This window comes from Maylandia zebra, linkage group LG12 (assembly GCF_041146795.1).
Source record: "Maylandia zebra isolate NMK-2024a linkage group LG12, Mzebra_GT3a, whole genome shotgun sequence".
NCBI classification, from domain to species: Eukaryota; Metazoa; Chordata; class Actinopteri; order Cichliformes; family Cichlidae; genus Maylandia; species Maylandia zebra.
Genome location: NC_135178.1, coordinates 10,579,108 through 10,598,325, shown reverse-complemented (window position 1 = coordinate 10,598,325; position 19,218 = coordinate 10,579,108). Strand labels below are relative to the sequence as shown.

Here is a 19,218-nt window from a genome sequence, read left to right as displayed (position 1 = left end):
TGTGGTGAAATATAACTTTAAGGAGAGAGAGACAAAGGGTGAGAAAAGAGAGGAAAAAAGCACACACAGGCGGAATACATGTTATGGTTTAATCTGAAAGAGACAGGAGACTGTAGTGGCAGGGGAGAATGTAGTTAAGGTAGCAGTCTGCAGAACGACTTCAGACATCAAAAAGAGGAAGTGAGCAAAGGCAGAGGCAAGACACAGCAGGTCCAGCTGGAGGTGGCAGATGCGAAGTCGAGGATGCGAAGGTTTTCACTGGAATGATCAGAGTGGATAGGATTAGAAAGGAGTACATCAGAGGGGCAGCTCAGGCTGAGCGGTTGGAAGACCAAGTTAGAGAAGCAAGGCTGAGATGGTTTGGACATTTACAGAGTGACGGCAGATATGTTGGACAAATGTCAGCCAGGAGCAGAAGGCAAAGACCCGAAGGCAGATTGGTGTATATATATATATATATATATATATTTTTTTTTTTTTTTTAAAAAGAGACTCATTGCAGATCAAGTAAACTCTTTATTATAAAACAGCATAAAAAAGTTAGAATAACCATATAGAATGCAATGCTTTATACTGTATATATAACCCTACAAATAGGGTTGTCATAAAAAACAGGGCTCAATCTACTTGAGCTCAGCTGTCCTATTCATCACTGTAGACATCCATAGCTGTTGACTACACTTGGACTTGTCATCCCTCGTTATGCTCCTTTAACAAAAATCACATATTATTTTATAATTCCAGATGATGACTCAGTTCCTATTCAATGCTAAGGAATCTTCTTTTCTTCGCTGTGTGTGTATATGCGTGGTGACGCCACTCCACATCTGCGGTGACCTCGTTCTCCAGGGTTCCCAGTTTGATCATATACACTAAATAGAAAGAGGACGTGGTGTTAATATTTAACGAGCCCAAAGAAAATTTGTACAGAGCAGAGGATAGTAATCCATTTTTTCTACAACTGGAGTTTCCCCTGATGCTCTTACTTCCAATCAGATCAAAATATCTTTTTTCTTCCTGGTGTTGCACATTAGTATCCAATACATTACACAACACACAATACACTGATTTATATTAAAAATTGAAGCTACATATTTTTACTATACATTTTTAAACTTCCAAAAAAGTTTAGACTACATGTACATAAAAACTGTAGAATGTAAATTTCATGAAAAATACTAAAGCAGCAATGGCACCAACATACCTCAAAAACTTGGGAGGTGGAAAGAAAGTGGTAACCGTATGAATTGGCAACAGCTCAGTAATATGAATGGGTATAAAAAGAGTTTCTCAAAAGTACAAATGGGCAGAGGTTAACCAATCAGAACAACTCTGTGTCTGCCATGGATGGCTGTGATGTTCGGGCCCGGAGGCTGCACTGCATTATGCAGCATGATTCTCATGAATATGACTGCACATGCTCGGCAATGCTTTCAGAAATCATAGTCAAACTAATCACAATTTGAAACAATTTCCACCAGACTAAATTGGACTAAAACACACCATGTTGTTTTAATCCTTAAATCAGGTGTAAATTGCTTTGATGTAATTTTGTAAACCTTTCATTGATCACAAGAAATCCCTCTACTACTGTAAGGACAGCAGCCATGCATTGTCTAGGGTTTTTATTGTGAAAGGTAAAGACAGGAAAAAAAGTCTTTCTCCTATGTATAAAACAAATCAGATTTCTGCTATAGATCAAGTAGTGACAGATGGAAAAACAAAGAATTTCCAGAGAAGATATAACCACGTCAACAATGGTTAATTCAGTCTCTGAAGAGTGGTAACTTTCCATACTTACATTTCATTTCAAACCTGGGCCCTACTTCCGTCAGCTGTATGTTCTTGTGGTCTGTTTTCTTATAGGTGTGATGTCTGTTAAAAATAAATGCATCATATCTTACTCTTTAACCCAAATAGCATTTTGTTTATATGAATTTTCACTTTTGATGCTCACCTGAAAGAGATGAAGTCTTCTTGGTTGGCGAATGTGATCACACGCCTGCTGTCCTCCTTTGGCACTGGAAAAAGATACTTGAGGATATTGGATACCTGCGTGAGTAGAATTAATTAGTTGTACACACAAACAAGCGGTGAGAAAGAATATCCAAGGCATGTGCTGTCCAGCACTCACTCACCCTCTTGCCGAGCCGTGAGGTGAAGTTGTGAAAAATGAGGTGGGGGTAGGCCTCAGACATGGTGCCTATGTCGGGAACATCGTGCCTCATTACCACGTTGTAAAGAGTGAAATAAGCTGTTGGGCCAAATGGCAAATGGCACACCACCAGGCCATCTGTAAATATATAAGAACAAACAAAACTAAGCAAAATAACAAATATTATGGTCAATACTGAGAGTTAAACAAAAACCCAAAACACTCCATTATAAATTTTAAAAGTGCAGAGTTTTCATATTGGTAAAGAAACTGTGTTTGTTTCTCTAGTGTTGACCTAACGTGAAGACTATAGGGCAGCTAGAATGAAGAAAAAAAAAAAAACAGCAATGCACATGTGCAATGGATGTATGAACAAGCTGTACAATGTGGTCTGAAACCACCAACCAGTTTTAGCACTGTTGGTGGATGTTGTGCATACAGAACACAAAACTACATAGTCCTTTATACCCCATGAAAGCTGAGTGGGAGTAACCATTAAAGCTCTTCTGAACTGAATGTTTCTGTCATATTTGAGCCTGCCTGTAGAGCAAAATGACTGAGTGTGGGGTTAATGAGGGTGGACTTTGCAGCAAAATGAATAAGTGAATAAAGCAAGTATACCTGGCTGTCCTCTTGTCTCATGCACGATGACGAGGTCGGTAACACTGTTAGCTTTGCAGGCTTGTACCAATGCAGGGATCTCATGATTTCCTCTGTTCATTCGCTGGGCCCCAGGGAACATCAACTTTACCTCCTGGAATCACATACAAGATGGGATTCGTGTATTATTGTCAACTCAATTTTTAATGGTCATGGTCTACACTGCTTTTTTTTTTTTAAATATATAAAACCCGAACCCCAGGTTGTTATCAATAGCTGGGGCAGCGCCTTATACAGCATCACTGTCTGTATTTGTGCAGCTAAAAGAGAGCAAAAACTTCAGAAGACAGAAGAGTTTACCACCGACCACAAGCCTCAAGAAAAACTCAGAACTACAGCAAGGCATGCAATATGTGGCCAAATTAGGAAAAGCAGCGCAGAAGAGGTGTGTGCATGTCAGGGAGCAGTGACAAAGTGTAAAAAGTCACACATCTGCACAGATCACAAACTCACTAAGGCTACATCTACACCGGATGAATTTGAAAACTGTGTTTTCGTCTAAAAACGCTCCGCATCCACACTATGGTTTTCACAGAGTTGTTTATCCACACTGAAACAACCTAAAATGCTTACATTCCAGTACTGCGCATGTGTGTAAAGTAAGATGATTCGACCTGTGTCATTTCTGTCTGCCATTTATTTACTTTCCAGCCCTTTGAAACATTGTGGCAAAATGTCGAGGAAAAGCACCAAGTTTTTTTAAATGGACTGACAATGAGGTGGAGTTGTTGCTGTGAGTAACACGAGAGTACAAAGTTGCAAAAGCGAGTGAGAATTAAAGAATTTGAAGAAAAGCTATCTGAAGCATGTACAAACTGATATTAATCTTTAATAGGGCTGTCAAAATTGAGAGCAAACAAAACAACTGCTGTATAATTAAGATAGGCCACCACTATTTTAGTTTAATTGGTCATCATATGACTAAAGTGTGTCGCTTTGGAGAGCATTTTCAAAAAGCTCAGTTTTCCTTGACCAAAAATGCCATCTGTGGACGGACGGCCAAAATGGAGAGAAAAAGATGCGTTTTCAAACGAAAACGTATTAGTGCGGACATGGCCTAAAGCACATAATACAAATCACTATGGGGTCTGACAAACTACCCAAATCTGTCAGAACTAAAGCCCCTTTTCCATTAGTATCTACTTAGCATGGCTCGCCACAGTTTTCAAGGTTTTCCATTTAGGTCACAGTACCTGGCAGCAGGTACTTTTTTAGTATCTGCTTGCCCTGGGTTCCAAACGATCTGAGCAGGTACTAAAATGTGATGTCGTCAGGCTGCATGCCACCGATTGGCTGGTCAGTAGTGTCACTTGATGAGTCATGACAGTATCTCATTCACGAACATCAGAACCGCCACTTTGGAATCCCAGTAACAAGGGAAATAACTACAAAAAACAACACTGTGGTCCCCTGAGACTGGCGAAAAGTCACAGACCGAGCAGTGGGTATGTTCTTGCCTCGGTGTACACCTTTGCTGTAGCGTCCGTGTCACATAGTAATTACTTTGTGGGACGCTTGGATGCTTTGCTATGACGACAGCCATGCATAACAGGTACTATCCGAATGTAATGGAAAACCAGTCAATCCGAGTCGAGTCGTGGCGAGTCGATCCGAGTAGGTGCTAATGGGAACGGGGCTTATGAGTCCAACTAGCACCATGTAGCCACTTACAGGAGGCAGCTGTCATTTCAATTTTATTAATATATCACACTTGCTGTTTCATGCCATCTATTACTTTTTATTACAATATGTTTTTGCTATTTCTACAATATCTGCATATGATACTGTGGTCAACAAGAACCTATTAATCTGAACAATCCACCTTTTTTCCTTAACCTCCTAAGACCCGAACTCTTTCATGGCATGCATTTTTTCTCTTTGCTATTGTGAGTCACAATTAAGTAATGATGTGCAAAACTCTTTATTTGGTGTCTGAACACAGCAGCATTTTTCTTGAGTACAAAAACAAAATGAGAAACAACAACTGTGCCACTGTATGGCTAATTTGAAAGAGCAAAATTTTGTATTGTGGTCTAACCCAAAATGTGATGTCCACATATGTGGACGCCAGGTCCTAGGAGGTTAAGGCCTAGCTTTACTACGCGTTTTCACATGTTAAATGGCTCACTTGTCTCTCCTTTTCACTCAAACAAACAACAGACTAATGGAAACACACACACACGTTCAAATCAAGCCGACAGACAGAAGCACCCTTCATCCTTTTTTCTCTTTTTGAGTGTAGCTGCTCCCTACACAGACAATCATTTCAGAAGGGGGCAGATATTCAATTTAATTTCAATCAATTTTTATATATATTACTGTAAGGTAAATATAGCTCCTACAATAATACAGAGAAATCCAAAACAATCAAATAATCCCTTATGAGCAAAAACTTGGCGAAAGTGGGAAGGAAAAACTTCCTTTATACAAGAAGAAACCTGTGGCAGGACCAGGCTCAAGGAGGGGCTAGAGAATTGTTGGATTAAAAATTAGTTGTATCCTTCAAAGAGTTTTGAAGCCTGTCAATAAGCCTGCATATCAGTATTTTTTACATTTTAATGCAAATGTCAACAAAAGCACCATGTAACACCATATTTCTAAGTTAGCACTATCTGTGCTATTTATCTTTTCATTCACAGAACTCCATTTAAATTCTTTAATACTGGACCTCCCTTGGTTTTAGACCAGGGCTCGCAAAATTTCAAATCCCCGGTAGCCCTTCGGGCAGGGACGCTTCAGTTTTTGGTAGCCCAAAATAAATTTAAGTAGCCCGAATAAAAAAGAGAGCAATTTTTTGATTGATGTTTTGTTTCCTGTTTTGTTCTGTTACAATATTACAATTATACATTAAAGTATAATATTGTAACGGAAACAAAACATTAATCAAAAAATTGTTGAAACACAAATTACAACATTGTATAAAAATTACAAACATCAGCTTAAATACTTGGTTCTAATTGAACAGAACTTTCTATGAACTTGTAAGAACTGTGTAGGACATGAATCAGTCTGTGTCAGATCCTGAATTTGAAATTTCCACTGAAAAACTGGTCCCAGTGACAAAGGCACTTGTCGACTCAGAAATCGAGGGAAAACCAACGACACACCCGGCAGAACATTATGTTATTTACACGGGTGCACATATGTGGTCCGCATGTGCGCATTCGCTGTCAAAATAAAAGACGCGCACCAGATTAGAAGTTGCAACGCGTGTTTGCGTCCATATAAAAGCACTGTTTTTGTCCGCTAGAGTGGGATTTTCACGGCACATTCTGCTCCACATCTCTGTGCGTTCATCATTTGTTTGAAGCCAGCTCACCTCCTGCAACTACTTTTCCGAGAATACGTGCTTCTTTTGTGGTTCGGACTCCTTCTGACATTTGTTTGGAGGTGGAGGAACACCAAAGTAATTGCTTAAAGGAGCTTGCTTCTTCGACATCTTTAAGAGTTCTAAACAAATGTCTGTCCTCCTCCAGAAAATCTTATGTACGCAAACACGCGTTGCAACTTCTTATCTTGTGCGCGTTTTTTATTTTGACAGCGAATGCGCACCTGCGGACCACTTATGTGCACCCCTGGTTATTTAGCTCGTCATATTGCAGCCACAGAAATTCTTTGTCCATGAAACCATAAAGCTGCACTTTATTTTTGCCTTATAGTCTGATTTGTCATAACTTCTCCGTTTTGCAGTAAGCTTTTCTTTGGCTGTCACTTCTTCACCCTGACCTGTCTTATTTGGCTCAGCAGAACTAAAATATATATCCTGCTGCTTTTACACAGGCACTCACATAACGCTCAGCGATTCTCTGCGCGATCAACCTCTCACATGTTTGAGCTTGCTGCGGGAGAGTTCACTTGTCATGTTTGCATAGTAAGCTAACGATTGATAAGACGATGTCAGAGGAATTGGTGCACAAATTATCATCACTCACAGATCAGTGCTGTCGCTCTCTATACACAGTTCGCGCGATTGCAAAGTGAAAGCAAAAAACAAGCGCAAATTCAAACGCGATTTCAATATGTCACATATTGACAGTGGCTCACCGATGCCAATGACATAATTACCCAGCTACATTTCCGAAAGAATGCAAAGGCATTGACATATATTTTTCCTTTCTATGATAGCCCGACGGGCAGGGCAGAGATAGATTTTGGTAGCCCGACTGGCAAGATCGCTAGCCCCGGGACGTCGGGCTAGCGATTTTGCGAGCCCTGTAGACGTTGTTCTATATTTGGAAATTATAAAACATCTCTTTCAATTTTTCATGCGTTTCCATTTTTCATCTGTAATATACAGAAACATCTCTGAAAACTATGAAGAACCAGGGTTGAAATAACTGCACATGCCATTAAATATGTGCTGTAGTAAATGTTTTGTGTTAATTCTGTCATTGAGGTTTTAGATGCCTCTACGTGCTTGTGCTCAGAAAGTGATCTAACCTTGGCAAACATTTTGAGCCTGGAGCTTGGGTCTCTGGATGTAGTGACCATGACTTTAGGATCTTCTACTCCAGCCCATTTATACTCATCATCCACATGAGAGCTGACACCTGCGCGCACAAGAAAACACCAAAATTTATGAGTGAACAAAATGTGAGGAAAACTGACAAAATGCTGCTGATAGTAAGAATTCACGACACTTGCCTTCTGCCCCTTCGTCGTCATACTCCACTAGTTTCTGTAGCTCAAGAGCTTCTTTGCGTATCTCAGTGGGAAGGAGATGATTTTCTGCAGAGAAGTAAAAGATGTTTTACTTCTGTGTGGTCAGAGCATTTTGGTGCCAACTCTGGTCAAGCAAAATGTAGTTGGAAAAAGGATCTTAATGATCACGCCAACCTACCGTCGAGGGCACCCTTCAGCTTCTGCTTTTTCTCCTCTATTGTTCGGAGCCTGTCCTCCTGTGCCTTCCTGTACAGGTACTCCCGCCTCAGTCTCACCTCTCGACGCAGCTACGCAAACATTACACCAAATTACTCCAAAGACAGGCCTCTTAACATAATGACATTACCTTGCAAAATGACATTTGCCACAATATCTGAACATGTCTACACATCTCACACAACTTAGGAAAAATGGGTAAGGGACTTTGTCGAAAGTTAGTGAGAAAACAAGACGAAATTAGAAATAACTTATAATCGTAAAAACTTAATACATAATGGCAGACACATAAGTAGAAAGACTGAACATATCTGAACAGGTCTATGCTTAAATCTTCCTACAGTAAAAATTTTACTTAAGTAAAAAAAAGATAATTTAAATTGAATTAAGGTCACTTTGGACTGGTTCTTATATAACACTAGTTAACTTGAGCACTTAAAGTGTTTCATAACTCGAGCTTCAGCATCTTGCCCAAGGATACGTTGTCTGGACTGGAGCCAGGGATCAAACCGGCAACCTTCTGATTTGTAGAAGACCTGCTCTACTTCCTGAGCCACAGCCACCCCATATAATTAAGGATCTAAAAGCAGTTACTCTAACTTGGAGAAATTTTAAAATGAGGAAGCCACTAACAATTCACTCAGCTCATTAACCTGGATTAAAAGGAATGAAAAGTAGCGCAATAATAGCAGCAACTTCATATAACCCCCTGGAGTTGGGAGTTAAACCCAAGACACTCTTTTTGGAATTAAAAAACAAAACAAAAACAGATGCTGATTTTACAACGACTAAAAGTGCATTGTGATTGTTACTGTTCTAATTTTAACATTCAATCCAGTCCCTTTCTCCGTAGACTTACCCAGTAATTTATTTATACAAATGACTTCAAATGACACTGATGAACAGACTCCTTAAACTGAGAAGAACAGAAGAGTCTGTGGATTTATTTCATTAAACTCTGTGACATAAATGATTAAACAATTCTCAAAAACCCTGGCATTTGAACATAAACCCCACTTTATCTATGTTCTATTTTCAAGGTACACAGACATAAAAGTTCAGTTACAAAAAAAAAAAAAAGCACATACAGTGTCCCGTTAATTCACATTTAATAACCTACAGGGGTTCTCCCTTCACTGTTCTGTGTCTGGCAATCAAGATTGTATCTTCATCAGTCACATTTTAATGACACATTTGTGAGAATTCACTAAAGGTTACACGTAATTCTCAATTATTTCTTTCTGACACTCCTAAAGTGAGCACAAAATGTCATATTTCTGAGAGCTGCTATCTTTGTTTTGATTAGAAAACTCACGCTTCTTGACCAACGAGCAATTTTTTTTTTCACTCATTACATAGGCTTCGTGGGTTTATTTTTTCCCAGTTATACACCAGCCTGTGACGATACAGAAAACGCAGTTGGAACGAAATAAAGCGTTTAAACAGTACTCTAGTATTTCAACATTACCAGTTACAGAACTTTACTGCTGTGCTCTATGGCTCTATGTGAATGCGTGCTAACACTCGGATGGGGAAATGCGCTCGGTACATCCGCCTTGAGCCTGGCTTCTGTGTCAGCTTCGACCTCTACAATCTCCTTTTGGTATCAAACTAAAACACAAATTAACGCTCGCACAAACCTTACAATTTTTTAACTTACCATGATGTGTTTATTGCTAGTAGCTAACCCACGCTACTCACGTGGACACGGAGAGAGAGACGAGCCTACAAAAGTTTGCGCCATTGGCTGAAAGAAGGACCAATGGCAAACGTCGATACTGACTTGTACTGTACTGTACTGACTCATTTTTCAAATTAAAAGCCAAATAATTATTTTTCTTCTTTCTCTTTTTTGTCTTTCTTTCTTTTTTTTTCTTTTTTTTACCGACAAACTTGTGAATAAACAGACACATAAATCCACCAGGTTGTAGTTAGAACGAAGTTTTTCTCTTGAGGATTAAAGATAAGATAAGATAAAACTTTATTAATCCCTCGGGTGGGTTCCTCTGGGAAATTCGGTTTCCAAAAGCACAGCACCGACAGAAGTTACAGAGTTACAGAATATAATATTTATATATATATATATATATATATATATATATATATATATATATATATATATATATATATATATATATATATATATACACACACACACACACACATATATATAAATAAAATATACGAAGGGGATAAATAGAATAAATAGGAATAAAAATAAAAATACAAGTGAATTGCACATTTCAAGTATCAAGTAAATCATCCCCTCACCATGAAAGGCAGGCAACATCTCTGTGGCCAAATATTTCCTGTCAGTTGCCATTAAAAGCACCTCTTCCTGTTTAATAAATTAGACTTGAGTATAATCAGATTCGGTGTTTGGATCATGCATATTCTGATTTCAGTATTTCTTTTGGCAACAGGTAAGCGTACACATCATCATTACAGAGAACTTGAAATCATATCTTAGAGCTTAAATATTTGTTTTTGTAGATTATTATAGTGCCTGTCTGAGCCACTAACGGAAGTAGATTAAACTATGCATCAGTGCCATTCGGTATATGATGAAGGAAAATTATCTTCTATCATTTAGAGGTACACAATTTCTTTTGCATAATTACATTTAGTGATATTATTATTATTTAAAACTGTGAGAAAGAATAAACATAAACTATCAACTTGTACTTTATCTTGTAATCTGTTTATGTGGGCTTTTAGAGTATTGTTATTGTATTACTTAGTACTGGCTATTACTAATATATCTTAGTACATGAGTATTAACAGGTCAGTATGAAACAGTATGGCTTAACAAAACAAAAAAAAAAAACCCATTCCTATTCAAATGAATATCTACAAGTACTGGAATGAAACTGAGTGAAAAACAACCAACATCAAGAGGAAAACTTTAGTGGAGCCCCAGAAAAAATTTAAAAATTATTTCCACACCTAAACAATGTCACTGTGCAGGTACCTGTGAGGCATTGTTTTGGCAGAAGCTGACATGTCCTTATGAAGTGAAGTACAAGAGCCTTCTGAGGGTTTGGTGTCAGCAGAACTCTGCCGAGTGCTGCACCGGCCTCACCTTCAGTCACAGTGAACGCTTGGTGGATGGAGGGAAACTGAAGGTGACCCAGGATGTGAGCTCCTTCACTGTGGAAGTGTTGGAGCCAAACCACAAACAAGGAGTGTACTGGTGTGGTTTGCTGAGCAGGAATGGCACCATCATCAAGCTGGCTGAAGGCTACATCCACAACTGTAAGCATAAGATGATATTTCAATGTTATGTGCATGTTAAGCTTTCATAATTTAAAAAATTACAAAAGGTGATGTTCTAATATGAGTATTTATGGGAGTCATAGTTTTCTATGATTGTAAGCCCAGTTAAGATTTGGGACTGTTGCTCAGCACTTTGTGTTAACTAGGATTTCTGGGATTAGTTCCTAATTTTGCACACCACAAATTTTGTTTGGTTAGATTAGCATAAATTAATAATAGGCCAGGTGGTAAACATAACTAGCCATATATTAATCTCTGGAGATGGTGGAGACCAAAGTGGAGTTAGTAACATAGTGTTTGTGTTGCAGTGTGTCAGCTGGATGTGCAAACAGATATTAAAACACTGACAAGTCAGTAGTTTCCCTGTTCTAGTGCCAAAAATGTGGATAAGCAAGTAAATGTCATTATAGTGCTCATGGGCTTCACAACATGTATACAAACCACATGCTTTTTCTGAAACCCCCTGCAGCTACTGCTTCATATATCTGGAGCTTAATTCGCTGGATTCTGCTCCCTCTGCTGCCCATAGTGACCACACTTACCCGCATGTACCTGAAAAGTAAGATATTTTTATACCTCACCACAACAGACACACAGTTATTGCACTGAAGCTAAAGTTAGAAAAATTGTGCTGTGTGACACAACTACATGAAGTATAAAACTTAGAAAACATCTATCTATCCATCCATCCTGTTCTCATTCCTTTCAGATTATAATTCAATTTTATTTATTCAGCACCAAATCACAACAACAGTGGCTTCAATGTGCTTTATATTGTAAGATAGACCCTACAATAATACATACAGAGAAAAACCCAACAATCACATGACCCCCTATGAGCAAGCACTTTGGCGACTGCAGGAAGGAAAAAAGTCGCCTTTAACAGGAAGAAACCTCCTGCAGAATCGGGCTCAGGGAGGGGCGGGCATCTGCCTTGACCAGTTGGGAAGAGGGAAGGAAGACAGGAGCACAACAACAACACAGCAATTTATTGGATTTTGAGAGTTAAAAGATTTATACATGTTAACTTTTAGTGGAGCTTAGAGCTGTTGATATATTAAAAACAAAGAAAACAAAAAGAACAGTTTTACAATATTATCATTCATGTATACATCATATTTTTAAGAATCACTTTAATTTTGGCACCTCTGCAAATTATGTGGGATGAGAGCTTTTAAAAGATGCAAATGTGTCTTAAATGCCTAAACGGGGCTGGGATAGGCTCCAGCACCCCCGCGACCCTGAAAAGGATAAGCGGAAGCGAATGGATGGATGGGGTGGATGTAAGTCAGAAGGAAGGTTGGTGGTTCTCTGGCTGTTACAGTCTGCATGCCAAAGCATCCTTGGGCAAGACACTAAACCACAAGTTACTTTCCAGTGTATGAATGTTAATGAAAGTACTCAGTTATAGAAAAAAAGTGCGTGTTAATATAAAGTGCTCAAGTAGAGAAACGCCATGTAAGAACCAGCAGTTACACTGATAATGTTCAGCACAAACATCTGTTTCTGGTGGTGGTCTTCTTATGTTTGGTTGATGTCATTAAAATGCTGTCTGAAGCAGGTAGGACCCAAAATGCAGCACTCCCAGGTGGAACTAAACTCAGAAACACAGCTTTATTGCTGGAATTACAGTAGACATTAATCTGGAGAATGGAGACAGCCAGCACAACGTGGAACGGAGGAGAACACAGGGAATATATACACAAGGGCTGTGTCCCAATTAAGAGACCGCACGCTTGGAATACGTGCAGTATGCATACTACGTACGGTGCGTACTATAAGTACGGGAAGTGCGGAAGTGAGAGGCTTGTGAAATGGTACGGTCTAGCCTTCGTCGTGCTGCTCAGGTTGCCTCGCAACCATGATACTAACCGCGAGAAACGTTTCATACAGCATTGTTTGACAGAAATGAAGGAGAAAAAGTGTTTTTTTGGTCATTAATTTTTTTCATGACATCACTTTGATCAGTTGAGTATCTGAGGCTGAGACCACAGGACTGTAAAACCTGATTGTTGGGCTTCATTTCTCTACTAAACAGTCATTTCAAGATTAGTTAGTAAATAACAATTAGCTAATGTTGTGCATGAGACTAAAGTCATCTCACTGTGGTAATGTAAATATAATATGGCCAATATTATATTTATTGTCAGATTATTATGATATATATATATATTACAGGATATATTACAGCAGTGAGCTTGAACTCTGTGTCAAAGATTCAAGTTGCAGTTATTTATGTCCTATCACCTTAAATCTTCACTCAAAGACAAGTATCTCTGACAGTGTATATATAGATGTATTATATATAAGAGACAAATATTGTTTGTTTAATATGTTGGCATTATTACATTTGGCTCAATGCTTACATATATGTGTAAAAAGAAAATGTACGAGCTGTGATAACTGTTTCTGATAGAATGAAGAGTAGGCTGATATATTAAATATCCCTTTATTGGGTGAGAAAATCAGACCATGTCATAACTGCTTTAGGTCATACAGAATAGATATCAGAGCCTTAAACAGGCTGGCTTCTGCTAAATGGGTCAAACTGGGCAGAAAGTATACAAACACATAACATCCTTATAGAATACCTCAGAATATATAAAGCATATAAACAATTACAGCAATATGATGCAACAAACACAGCAGTGCTACAAAATACTCAAAGCTTCATAGAACTGAAACAAACATTTATTTTTAGCTCCATTCTGCTGCTGATACATACTTTAGGTTTCTGAACATTAAACTTGTTGCTGCCTTTCATAGTGTTCAACTTGAAGGCCCTGAGTACTTTCTCCCACACTGAAAACACTGGAATGATAAAATTATTTGAACATTACCTAATAAGACTGATTCAGGACTGACAATTAGTTATTTTAAACTTTCCTAGCAGTCCTTCACAAACAGGGAACAGTCTGTCTATTCTCTCCATCTGTCACCTGCTGCTGGCTCTTCCTCCTCCTCTTCCTCACACACTGCTGAGTTTGTCCTGGTGGCTCATCAGGGGTGCAAAGCCTCACAGATGATGTGCAGCAGTGGGTCCCTCAGTCTGTCCTCACTCTGGACACTTGCAGTTGTCACACATGGAAATCAAATGTGTGATAAGCTGCAGGATTCAAACACAAGTGTAACTTATAAATACATGTTCATACTTTTATTCCACAATCAGAGAGAAAGAAAAGGGGAGAGAGTGCAGGACAGACAGACAGGTGACAGTCTCAGGTGTATACACTACAAAACAGCACCAGAGAAGGACGATTTAGTGTTTGTGTTATTACGAAACAAGAAGAGTTCCCAGATGGTGCAGTGGACACATGTGTGACTCCTGTGATTAAAGCATCTTTCTTTCAGCTTAACGAGTGAACCGTCAGCTCGTTCAAACACACGTTAAAGTCCGTTTGGCTCGACACCACCGAACAGAGGCAGCAATATAACATAGCTAACATTAACAGTGCAGTGAATCCTGCTTGTGCCGTGATTCAGGACTGCAAACTGAGCAGCATCACTGACTTTCAGCTTGTTGTGTTTGTGGATATATGACTGACTTTAATTATCCATAAAATCATCACATTCTCTGTAGGATTAAGGTCAACTGTTGAACGGTGTATATTTTAAAGTAAAGGCTCTAAACCAAGTTAACGCTGAAAGTACAAACATCGCTAATGTCACATAACTTTGCCGACATGTGGCCAACAGTAATGTTTTGATGTTCTTCATTATTAAACATTCGCACATAAATAAGTGACATGATATTCACTCTTCGGCCGCTCCGCTTCTGCCGTCTGCCGTGTTTTGCGGCAAAACTATCCACACCCACCGCCGCTCTATGAATTGTGGGATATATGGGACCACGAAGCGTGCACCGGACGACGCTTGATGTTTGGGGAAATCGACGGCACATTTGGAGTCTCAAAATGCATACTCCATGCATGCGGTCTCTGAATTGGGACACAGCCAATGAGGATAACCAGGGAGACGGGCCACAGGCGGGAACACAGCTGTCACTAATCTGAGTGATGAGACAGGCGAAGCAAAACTGAAAATAATACACATGAAACAGAAGACTATCAAAATAAAACAGGAAATAACAAACTTGACAGAGCAACAGGAGAATAAACACACAAAGACAGGACTGACTAGGGAGGAAAGAAAGGAAACACAAAAGATGATAACTAAACATTGCCTAACCTAATAAGGAACACAGAATGGAAATAAAGGGAAACTAAGTTAACCAAACAAGAAACCAAAAATAGAGATAATGAAACTCAGAGGCACAGGAAAAAAGAAAAGAAGGAGACTATGGAGATCCAACCCAAATCTCATCTTAACCTAGGATGAACCAAAAAAAAAAAACCTATAGAACAGGACAACAGAATTATAATACAAAGATATGGAAAAAGAAATGAGAACAAACCCCAAGACCTCCCAAATTCAAAACTTGGGGTCAACGACCTAGACCATGACAGCTGAAAATGAAATTAAGAATATCATGTTTGATGAAATTAGTCAGATGAAATCTTTGTTTGCACATTCTGGATTCAGGTTCTTCACCATCAGCTGTAGAGACAGGCCTTCATTTATTCATTTATGTTCTTCACTTCTAATGAGTCCTTCAGATAATAAATGATGGTAAGGGAAGATATTTGTGCTGCGTGAGATGAACCATTTTGCAATGTAAGAATTTTAGCGCTTGTTTTAATATTTCATGAATAATAAACAATGGTCACTGCATCGTGTTGTAGCATGTAACCATGGTGGGTTCACTAAACTCTCTGACTTTTCTTTCATAGCAACAAAAAAACACCTTTTTAAGGTAAACTTAAACTTTCCATATCTTGAAACATTTCAACAGCATGAAGAGTTACAGGTGTTACATCTTTTTCTGGTCTTCCCTCAGAAAGCAGATGGACTTTATGACGACGTGGGCAGAGCTGTGACTGAGCAGGAGTATGAAAATGCAGAATCTCTGCTGTGAAATGCTGGCACGAGGAGCGTTGGCAGAGTCTTTACATGTAATGGAATAACTGAATTATTCAATCTGAAATTCTAATCAATTACTGAGAAAAAACAACAGTTAAATTACAATTGCCAATGAAAATGTTCAATTCAAATCATTTTTTTTAAATAGAGCAACAATTCACAGCAGGAGTGGCTTCACAGTTCTGTATATTGTTAGCCAATGACCCTACATATGGTTTTCACAAAATGTCCAACTGTAAGCTGGCTAATGTGAAGCATAAAGTTTCTTTGCACTGTTTTGAAGCCACCAGGGGTTGATACCTGTGGTTGTTAAAAGACATTCTTTGGAGGTCTGTGGGGAAATGGTCCTCGGACTTATATACTGTTGGCACTTTTCTGATTAGTCTGTAGACTCAGCCATTCATTTCGAGTCATGCTGAATAAAACTTCATTTTTCTCCCAAATTACAGATTCTGATTCATGTTGATGGTAATATATTTTAAAAAGTATTTTATATATGAAGATAGAAGTTTGCAGTCATTATATATGCTCAAATCTTGGACCATGAAGTTTTTTTAAAATGGAAAATGGAGGTAGTTAAGCAAGAAATGTTCTAAAAATATGCTGTTTTGAGACGGAATGACCAAAGAGTGTCAGCGACCTCTTCTTTAATATTTTTGTAAGTTTTCTCATACATTTTCACTTTAACTTTGGAGAACATTCATAGATTGTTTACAAAAGATTTCGGCATGCATGTTACTCATTGGTTTGTGAAGCAGTATGTTATAAAAACCTGAGCTGAGCTTTTTCACCATCACCTTGGATTTTGAAAGTGGATATAGCGAATGAGGAATGGATATGACAATACTATCAAAGACATTACATATTTATTGCTTGTCAACTTGTACTCTAATAATAATAGGGGTGGGTTTTTATAATCGATTTATCGATTAAAAACGATTCTGGCTTGGATAACGTAAAATCGATTCATTAAAATCCTGAATCGCTTTTTTAATATAAATTTATTTTGCCCGAAATGCCAGAATCTCTGGTGAAATCCCCCAAATTTCAACAACCACCAAACAGCTAAGACAGTAAATGAGAGCAGGAACACGGATTCTGCACAAAGACTTAAACACACAGCGCAACCTGCGGATCAGAATCAGTTAGATATCGCCTTTCTCACAGTTGGGGCTGAAAGCCGACAGCTCGCTGATTCTGATCTGTCGGCTGGTCCACGCTTTGTGTTCACGCCCTTTATGCGCTGATTCTAAAGCTGTTAGTTTGATCTCTCTCCAAACAATATTGACCAAACCAGCAGCAAAAGAAGATCCAAACTACGCTTCACATAAACATCGTCATGTATTCACTCTGACTTTTGCTGTTTTGCTTCGACCACGATGCACAGCTCTCTGTACTTCAACAACAGTTTCCCGTCTAAAAATCTGTTTTCTTCATTATTCGCTTGCTTGTTACTAGAGATGGACCGATCCGATATTACGTATCGGTATCGGTCCGATACTGACCTAAATTACTGGATCGGATATCGGAGAAAAATAAAAAATGTAATCGATCCATTAAATATCACGAAAGCACCTCACAAAACTTGCAACACACCGTAACTCACCTCAGAACGTTAGCACGTCGGAGCAGTATGCATCACGTGATAGAGCGGCTGTGGCATGCGGGACCTGTCGGTGGTCTGGATAGCATTTGGAGCTTCGCTAGCAACCCGGCATTTCATCTCCGACAAAGTTATCCCAAGAGAAGTAAAGCAAGTGTGTAAGTCCATCTCTGAATGTTTGTAAAGCATTCCTGCGTTAAGCTTAACAAGCGATATATGGAGCGACTGCCTCTTCTTGCTGCTACTTCAATCATGAAACTGCTTAACGATCAGCTGATCGGCTTTTCTGTCACGAGTCCATGTCTCTAGTTTGCTTTTGGCCCACTTTGCACCAGAAAGAGGAAACCAGCGGATAAACAACAGCAGCACGTTTAAGCTTGATCAGCTGTTGTTAGAATTTATTTAATATTACTTTCTACTCGAGGATCTTTTTCTACGTAGCTGACGCTGGTAACTGTGCAGGGGCGGATCTAGCAAAGTTTAGCCAGGGGGGCCGATAGGGCATTAACAGGGAAAAGGGGGCACAAAGACATACTTTTCTTTCTTATTCTCATTTAAAATGTCTAGCTTTTAATAAATAATTATCTTACACCCAAAGTTTTAATTTGATGTAAAATGAATAGAAGTCAATTACTGTATATAGTAACTATTAAGTCTAATATATATACCCTAGTAAGCTATAGTACTTTTTCCTTTGGGAAGGTACCATCTGTGCAGTCTGCAATTTTGTTGAAGAAAGATGTTGAATCTATTTAATATTTCTTGAAAAATAATTGATTTCTGTGCATTTTTTTTCACACTGCATCAAATTAAGGTTGATTACGTCGATTAAGCATCATGAGGTGGAGCGTGAGGGGTGGTTCCCTATTTTTTATTTATTTATTTTTGTTGTTGCTGGGAGTTGGAACCCTATTAGTTAGGTTGCTTAATATTTATGCTAAGTACTCTTTAAAATACCAGAATAGGGAGGATGGTGTAGGTTTAAGTTTATTAGATTGATCAGTATTGCTGTACTATGAAATTTTTTTTTTTGCATACAGGTATAACAGAATAGCTTTAGTGTAGTTGTTGTTTTAAACTTGAGTATGAACTTATACAAAATGCAGCAAGATATTTAAAAAACAGTTTTGTTTATTAAAAAACACTATATCGGATTCATATCGGTATCGGCAGTTATCCAAATTTATGATATCGGTATCGGTATCGGACATAAAAAAGTGGTATCGTGCCATCTCTACTTGTTACGCACAGGTCTACCGTTGTTTACAGCGCTGTCGGCCGACGTTTTTTTTTTTTTTCGTTTTATATACTTCCGAAAAGAAAACCTAATTTCTGCCGTTCAATACTGAACAAATTTAAACTTTTTAAAATTATGCAAAATGCAAAACTCTTAGCCGTGTCTCTACGAAAACCGCTGGAACTTCAGAGGTAATGTTCATGTGTTGATTAATGGTTTTCTTTCGTTTTTGATGTACTGCAGAATATTTTTATAAAATCCCAGGCCAGGAAAATCACCTTCATGTTTTTCTGTGTTTTATCTTCAGCTACTTTGACACAAAGGCATCTGCTGTGATGCTCGCACCTTTGATAAAGTCTTGCGTGTGTCAGCTTCCTTTTTATAGATACAAAAATATGTAAATGTACTGATCTGAATTATGATATATCT

At 38.5% G+C, this 19,218-nt stretch overlaps 2 protein-coding genes across 2 annotated transcripts; one reads left to right on the top strand and one right to left on the bottom strand.

Annotated features, from left to right (window-relative positions):
• Nucleotides 1–496: 496 nt before the first annotated feature.
• On the bottom strand, nt 497–9,469 carry imp4 (IMP U3 small nucleolar ribonucleoprotein 4). Its single transcript, XM_004574213.2, has 9 exons — nt 9,354–9,469; nt 7,656–7,764; nt 7,460–7,543; nt 7,256–7,365; nt 2,777–2,909; nt 2,139–2,293; nt 1,958–2,052; nt 1,802–1,875; nt 497–872 (listed from the first exon to the last, which is right to left on the bottom strand). The coding sequence occupies exons 1-9, from the start codon at nt 9,354–9,356 to the stop codon at nt 760–762; spliced, it is 876 nt and encodes a 291-aa protein (XP_004574270.1). The 5' UTR covers nt 9,357–9,469; the 3' UTR covers nt 497–759.
• A 585-nt stretch (nt 9,470–10,054) lies between these two features.
• On the top strand, nt 10,055–15,944 carry LOC143421400 (uncharacterized). Its single transcript, XM_076890508.1, has 5 exons — nt 10,055–10,116; nt 10,661–10,948; nt 11,439–11,528; nt 15,760–15,782; nt 15,867–15,944. Exons 1-5 carry the CDS (start codon nt 10,080–10,082, stop codon nt 15,942–15,944), a joined length of 516 nt encoding a protein of 171 aa, XP_076746623.1. The 5' UTR covers nt 10,055–10,079.
• The last annotated feature ends 3,274 nt before the right edge of the window (nt 15,945–19,218 follow it).

What these genes read in the sequence shown, in the direction of transcription:
- imp4 (XM_004574213.2), bottom strand. An exon ending in GCTGAAGGGTGCCCTCGACG is followed by an intron (nt 7,544 to 7,655) that starts GTAGGTTGGCGT and finishes ACTTCTCTGCAG; the next exon opens with AAAATCATCTCCTTCCCACT. An exon ending in TGACGACGAAGGGGCAGAAG is followed by an intron (nt 7,366 to 7,459) that starts GCAAGTGTCGTG and finishes TTGTGCGCGCAG; the next exon opens with GTGTCAGCTCTCATGTGGAT.
- LOC143421400 (XM_076890508.1), top strand. Translation starts at nt 10,080, where the DNA reads ATGCATATTCTGATTTCAGTATTTCTTTTGGCAACAG. An exon ending in TGAAGGCTACATCCACAACT is followed by an intron (nt 10,949 to 11,438) that starts GTAAGCATAAGA and finishes AACCCCCTGCAG; the next exon opens with CTACTGCTTCATATATCTGG. An exon ending in CAAAAAAACACCTTTTTAAG is followed by an intron (nt 15,783 to 15,866) that starts GTAAACTTAAAC and finishes GTCTTCCCTCAG; the next exon opens with AAAGCAGATGGACTTTATGA.